General features: G+C 36.9%; 1 protein-coding gene across 6 annotated transcripts in view; it reads left to right on the top strand.

Annotated features, from left to right (window-relative positions):
• The window catches only part of ENOX1 (ecto-NOX disulfide-thiol exchanger 1), a 653,611-nt gene that overhangs the window by 504,510 nt on the left and 141,588 nt on the right, over positions 1-7,513 (top strand). For 5 of the 6 annotated variants that reach the window (XM_019524278.1, XM_019524281.1, XM_019524283.1 and 2 more), the window contains one exon: positions 4,054-4,160. The exons of the other annotated variant lie outside the window; for it this stretch is intronic. In XM_019524278.1, the coding sequence (XP_019379823.1) occupies positions 4,054-4,160 (107 nt within the window). The remainder of the gene's footprint in view (positions 1-4,053; positions 4,161-7,513) is intronic. 6 annotated transcript variants of the gene reach the window in all.

The following is a 7,513-nucleotide window of genomic DNA, read 5'->3' on the forward strand; positions in this document are numbered from 1 at the left end:
CTCTCTGGGTGCGGCCCTCCAGCCAATTTGCAACCCATCTGACTGTGTAGGTGTTGACACCACAGTTGTCTAATTTTTTAATGAGGATGGGGTGAGAGACAGAGTCGAAGCCTTGCTAAAATCCAGAAAGACTACGTCCACCGCGACACCTGTGTCCAAGGCTTTTGTGACCTGGTCATAGAAGGCAACCAGGTTGCTCTGACAGGACCTGCCTCTAATGAACCTATGTTGATTGCCCTTAAGCATAATCTCCCCTGCTGGTCCCTTGCAGATGTGCTCCTGGATAGTTTTCTCAAAGAGCTTCCCCAGGACTGAGGTAAGACTAATGGGCCTATAGTTTCCTGGGTCCTCTTTCCTCCCTTTTTTTAAAATGGGGACCACATTGGCCCTTTTCCAGTTCTCTGGCACCTCAACAGAGCACCACAAGTGCTTATAACGCTGTGCCAGGGGTCCTGCAATGACCTCTGCCAATTCCCTCGGCAGTCTGGGGTGGAGATCATCAGGACCTGCTGATTTAAACAAGTCTAGTCCCTCCAGAAGTTCCCTGACTAGGTCCTCACTGACCCTGGGCCTGGCTGCTCCTCCCCTGGGACCGTCCAGATTCCCAGTGTGGGGTATATCCCTGTCCCTGCTCAGAAAAATGGAGGCAAAGAATCTGTTAAAGAGATTAGCTTTGCCATCTGGTGCTACCACCAGATTACCAAGCATGTCCTGCAGAGGCACCACATTACTTGGTACCTTCTTTTTACCTCCTATGTATTTTAAAAAGGACTTCTTGTTATCTTTGATCTGGGTCGCTAGTCCCAGTTCCATGTCTGCCTTAGCCTTCCTAACAGCCCCCCTACAATCTTGAGCAATGGAAGTATAATTCAGAGCTCTATTCAGTTGCCTTTTAACTTAGTTTTGTGGGTAGATTTTTTTCCCCATTATCATCTTCCCTGCTTCTAAAGATTGAGGTAGTTAGCTGGGTTAGTCTGAAGTCAGGCAGAAACCAGGGTACAGTTCCACCTTATAAACTAATGAATTCAGAGATTCATAAGCTTTCAGAAGCAACAGCTCACTTTGTCAGGTGCTATGAAAGAACTTTCTGCTCCCGGGGCATCTGTTCATAGCATCTGAAGAAGTGAGATGTTGCTTATAAGAGCGTATGTATCTCTGAATTTATGAGTCTACAAGGTTTAACTCTACCCTGCTTTCTGCTTTTAAAGAGCCGTCTAAGCTAAATTGCTGCATATTCCATCATTCCACCTATAATTCTTTGGTGTGTAGTCAAAGGAGTTGTATGCAAACTGTGCAGTTTACATATGGTGAAGATCACTCCTCCTGAGTTTATCAGCTTTGGTATAGAAGAATCCCACTAAGGAAAATATGGATTCAAGGTTCTTACTCAGGGAAATGAGTCAATAGAGTATCTGCCGAAGTGAGAACTACTCAACTGGGTTTCATATGAAATTATTTTTTTTCTAAATGAAAAAAGTACAACAAGAGCTAATAGAGAAATATGTTAGGAAATTCAAAAGTCATATATGTTAGCTTGACATATCTGTAGATGTGTCTCTCCATGTATGTGCCGAGTAACATTGACTGGAATAGACATGTAACATTTTCTCCTGTATCTGGAGAGGTAGTTTGGATAATATTTCTTCTAACTGCTGAATTTTTTGTCATGTTACACACTTAACATTTTAGATTTTCTTTTTTGGAACACATGAGAAATTGATCACTGAAGAAGGTCTTCTCAGCACACTTCACTCCTCAGCACACTATGAAAGATGTGGAGAAAAACTTAATGACCTCTTCTTGTCTTCTGCTTTCACTGAAACGAGTTTCTAAAATTATCAGATAAAGTCTTCTGATAAATATTAGCACCTGCAGAAAAAACTCTTAATTAAATACTTGAAAGTTCAAAGGTTTCTACAAAATTCAGATGATCTTATTAATTAATTTCTAGTGGAGGATGGTAAACCAGCACTTCTTCCTATCTTTGCGAACCTTTTATACTTCAGTTTCCATTTGCTAACTAAACAGAGATTGTTAATTAGGCAAGATAGTCCATGCACCTGCATCACTAATGCAACATAATAATTCAGTTCTATCAGTAATTTATAAACATCTGAAATGAGAAGTACTTATGTATTTTCATTATTTTTTTTCAAATTCATTTAATATACATACACTATAACTCTGTCTTTTATCAATACACCCTAGGAGCCAAGCAGTTGTTAACACAGTGAAATTATTGCATCTCCTGCCAGAGTGTGAACTAAATAAGAATGGGACAGGTAATCGTTGTAGTAGTTTTGAGGCAGCCTGTTTAATTTAAGGAGAGTTGAAAATATCATTTAAAATATATTTAATGTTATAGTTTTAGCAATTAATTAACAAGTCCTGATTGTTGCAAAGGAAAGTTTCCATATGTGACTCAAATTAATGCTGTCTTCCTAGGACTGAAAGAAGCCTGCAATAGTAATGCAAAAAGAAAAATATACCCCCATTTGTGTCTTTGATGTTAACTCCTCAGTCAAAAGATGAAATATCACCCTTTCTACCCATTTCACTGCTGATCATTTAAACAGAAGCATCCATGTCTCTCTCTGGTAGTTCAAGAGAGGGTCATTCGGCCCATTCGAAGGGAGGTAGATCATTCCGTTCTTTCTCAGAGGGTGCATCTACACATTGTCCTACAGGAACATTGTTACTGCACCATGTTTAACTACTTCCTTTTAGAAGCCGTAAAGCATGGCGCAGGAACTGCCTGCACTGCACCATACGTCTGGTGCATAGTTATTTTTAGCAGCTACTTCACTGTAGCTGCACACTATAACAGGGGAGTGCACCACTACAGCAAAGTAGCTGCTGACCATGTGCAGACACCTATGGATGCTACGTCACCTTAGCATGTTGCTATGGCAATGAAGCATCACGTGTAGACACCCACAAAGTGTAGTAGGATTAGACAGCCAAAGATCAGTAACTTTATGAAACAGATAGTGGTAGTTTAGCTAGAGAATTCAACAGAATAAATAGCAAAGAACCATGAAACAGAAATGGAACTCATTCCAATTGAACAGATAGACCAACATAAAAGCTCAATTGGAAGATCAGCCCATTCACTTGTCAAAAATTGGGCTTGTGAGCAATCTTGTTTGCTCACAAGCCCTAGTGTCAAGATTTGGGAGCATCACACATTTGCTGAAACATTTTATATAGGTTAGTGCGCATTAACAATATATTGCATATGGATGAAGCTAACAGAAAGAGAGGAATGGGATTAGATGTAGATAAAATGGAAATGTAAGATGAAGCACTTGTTGGGCAAGGAGCAAATTTGGTTAAATTTATTAAATTTGGGATTGGGATTAAATATCAGGAGGAATCCTGGTTTTCTCTGATTAAAAAAAAATGTCCCTCAATTTTCAGATTAAAAAAAGTAACCCCAAATCTACATTTTTCCATTATCAGAATGAAAAACCGTGTGTGTGTGTGTATGTATTAGTGGCATTTCATTTTAATCATGAAAAAAATGTGGGTATGGGGTTACTTTTTAAAATCCAGAATTGGGGATTTTTTTATCAGAGAAAACCAGGATCCCTAAATATCAGATTCTAGCTTAAAGGAGGCCTCTTTGGAATGATTCTGTTAGAAAAGTATGAGGGAAGCCTCAGACTCAAATACTGATCCAACCTACTCTGCCTCTAGTTCATCTCCCTCCAGTCACTAAACACAAAAAAACACACATGCATATATATGTTCACATACCCACATACACAAAGTTATACACAATTATAATTAATATGATTGAGAGGCAAATGCATGTTCAATCTTAAGTATATATTTATAAATTGTATAGACTAAAGTTATGGAGACAGACTTGAAGGGAGACATCTCCAACATTGCTAAAATGTAAGTACAAAAGACACGTCATTGGATGGATATTGATGATGTTGTTTCAGTAATGACATCATCCATAGACTCCTAGTGTCTTTGCTTGGCTACTCTATAGTGATCACAACATAAATTGCTTGTCTTGTTTGACTTCCTTGTTCACCAAAGTTGAGCAGATTGTGGCCGTTTTCAACGCTTCTACCAGACAAAAAGCTTGGGACCATTTCTCGAAAGCTCAGCGAAAGAACATAGACATTTGGCGAAAGCATTCTGAGGTTGGTGGTTTTATTATTACTTTTTACCCATCATCTCACAGCTGGATTGACACAGAACAAGTGTGACTGTAGCTGGACATACTGCATTCCACAATATTTATGACCAGTTTTAGCAGTTAATCAACTAACCATTATACAGTCTCATTTACAGTATGAATTGCTCCCATTGCTCCCATTACAATAAAATTTGTTAAATATCACTAGGATGGAGAGCAATGTGTTGATGTTTTTCATACAAGAAATGGGAACTTATTGGAGGAATATGTTAATTAATTAACATAATGAACTGAAGTGGTGAAATTAGTCAAGATATTTTAAAATATCTATAGAATTATATTTTTATATGAAAAAATAGCTTTTTAAGAATACAGCAAGATCTGGTGGAAAAAAGCAAGGTATAATGCAGATTATTTTTTCTAGTTGCATTATTATATGGACATAATAAGATAAGTTTGCTAGGGAATAAAATAAAATTTTCTTTAAAAACATTATTAAGGTTTATTCAGTCCAGAACTGGGATGTAGTCATTCCCATCTCTTCAGTGTCCTTATTTTAAAAAGTAAATACTCACATTAACTCAAAGTTCATGGTTTGCAAACACAATAAATGTAACAATAGTTGACATTGCAGTAGCTATATGAAACCATGCCTGTGCATCTGTCATATGCATGAGTGTAAGAAATGAAGGAAAAGAGGTCTGAGATTCCACTTTCCTTTGGTAGCAAAGGAAGTAGTAGCCCCACTTTACATTTTTGGTCATCCAGCTTTCGTTTTTAATTCAGTAGATACGCTATGAGCCTGTATTTTAAAAAGTAAGTACCACTGTCTTTGTTTTCTTTCTTACTTTATATGAGTAATTTATATCAAGTTGCTTATCTCCATGTAGTACAGTATGTTAATTGTTAACATTTCAGTCTTCTTAATGATTTCCCCTGTCTCAAAACAAAAACTTTAGAAGGTAAGATGCACTTATTTAATTATTTTGTAGTACACTTGTAAAATAAGTGTTGTACACTTAATTTGAGAAACACAAAAGTGCCTTAATATAAATCATGTGGGTAACATTTTAAGTGCCCATTAACTAATGCTAAATTATAGTTGAATACCAATGGCACTAGATGTAACATCCACATGAATACCAAATGAATTCTTTATTATCATTGCTATTATGGTGAATACCAAATGACTTCACAATAATGGGACACTTAAAATAAAATGTTAGCATAATTTACTGGTAAGAGCTATATTTTGCATTTTGTTCACTAATGCTTCAAATGAGTGGCAAATAAAGTCTTTAACTGAAAGTTCGAGACATTGGGGCTGTTACCTATCTATTTTCTTAGAAAGGTGTGAAAACAACATTTTCTGTTAATTTACATTCACTGTATTAAAAGTGTCCCTTCTTAAATCAGCTTTTCATAAAGGGATGTATCATAGCATTCATTTGCTAGCTTCTAAATCTTTAATAGAATGAATTGCATAAAAGCAGGACTTTCCGTAAATGTTAATTCACTAAACATCTTTGCATCTTTAAATATTATTGCATTTTGTTTTCCTTTCTAAAGAAAGGAAACAATAAAAATAATTTAGAAGGATATGAAGCCTCTGGTTGAACCAAATTATTTAGAAAGCTCTTATGTCACAGGTGTAAAATGCTATGCAAATGTCAACAAACGGCTTTGTTGAATTTAAATCATATTGTTTGACTAGTCCATGCTTTGCTAATTCGCTTAAATTTACCTTGACACCTTCCCTTTGCCCATCTTCTCACTATGTAAGCTTTGCAAGCAAGCCAAATGAAAGGCCTTCCTAAGGTTCCCCGTGATGTCTTATTATTTGAAAAATTGACTGTACTATTAAATTTCATGATCCCAACTTTTTAATTGGATTGTCACATTTTGCAACTTAAATGCCTTGCTTTTCTATACAGTTGAATTTCCTGTGTGGTTGCCAACTTCTGTAGTTGAACCTTGAATAATAGCTTGTTTGGTGCTCAAGTTGTAAGTTCCGGCAATTCTGCTTTTGGTAAATTCACGTAAAACTGTACTTTGCAGGTTCTGTAGGGAAAGCTGAACTACACACTTGAAGAAAAGAAACAATGCAAGAAAATGACAACTGATAGTTAAAAGGCATCTGAATGTTTCAGAACATGCATTGGGCTGCTGCTTAATCCCCTGGGTTGTCATTTTAATGAGAATCCTAGCATGATCTCATTTTAACAAGACTGCAAGAGAAGAGCTGCAGCCTGAGAAAAGGAATTAAAGGGCATTTCCACAGTTCTGAGCTCTGGCTAGTTAACTGTAGGAAAAAAAATCCCTAAAAAAAGGTGTGGGGTGCTTTACTGCTCTTGCATCTAACTATACCTTTCTGTGAATATATTTGCCATTCAGATCATTCCTGTTTGATGGAAATATCTGCTGGCTTAAAGAGAACATTGCTGCTTTCTTTCTAATTATTTTGTGTTTTAAAGTGTATTTTCACTCTGAGTGTTGGCCTGAGTCCTAAAAAAAATTGTTATTGTTTTTTCTCGCAGTTACCATAAATAGTAAGTAGTTCAGAAGGGCATTTGATGCAGTCCTGTTACTTATCTGCAATTGCAGCTGAAGTATTTAGCGCTCTATTAATGCCACTTCATAAAGAGTTCTCTGGAGCTTTGTCTTGATCAGCAGATCTGCTCTGCATGAAGTCGGACTATAGTCCTTGTTCAACCAGTCCCTCTTCAAATTTTGCATTATGAAGAAGTTGAAAAGATTTGTAGTTCAACAAGATAAGCAGTAAGGCGGGAGGAAGTTGAACACTCAGTCACTTTGCATTACAAGATGCTTCAAATGACACCAGCTAACTACAAACCCAGATTTGTTAAAAGTGAGTGAGTTTGTGGATCTCATAGTTAGAAAACATAATTTGAGGCAGTGAGTTTGGGAATTAATAAAGTCACCTACAAGTTAATAATTTATCCAGAAAGAGTACATTGATTTGTAAAGGCTTTTTTTACAAGTAAATCTTCTCCCTTTGGGAATATTATTTCTTAATTGGCCACTGTAAAAATGTTTGCGTGGTCAGTTGAAGAATCTGGTATTGGCCACTGTCAGACAGAATCCTGGATTTGATGGACCACTGATCTGATTGTTTGGCTAGAGTAGAACTGTAGTTAAAGCTTTTTAACGGTCCTTTATCACTTATAGCTCTTATCTTGCACATGCTTAGGGTTGTGTTTGTGTTCTAGTTGATTGCTTTTAGGCCATTACAGGTTTTTCTTGAAGAGGACTGGAGAGCATGGAGGCAGAAAGGGATCTTGGAGTCATTATTGACTCCAAGATGAACATGGTTGGCAGGGCTAACTGGACCTTGTT

Source organism: Gavialis gangeticus, unplaced genomic scaffold, assembly GCF_001723915.1.
Source record: "Gavialis gangeticus isolate Ggan-Ray unplaced genomic scaffold, GavGan_comp1, whole genome shotgun sequence".
In the NCBI taxonomy this organism is placed as follows: domain Eukaryota; kingdom Metazoa; phylum Chordata; order Crocodylia; family Gavialidae; genus Gavialis; species Gavialis gangeticus.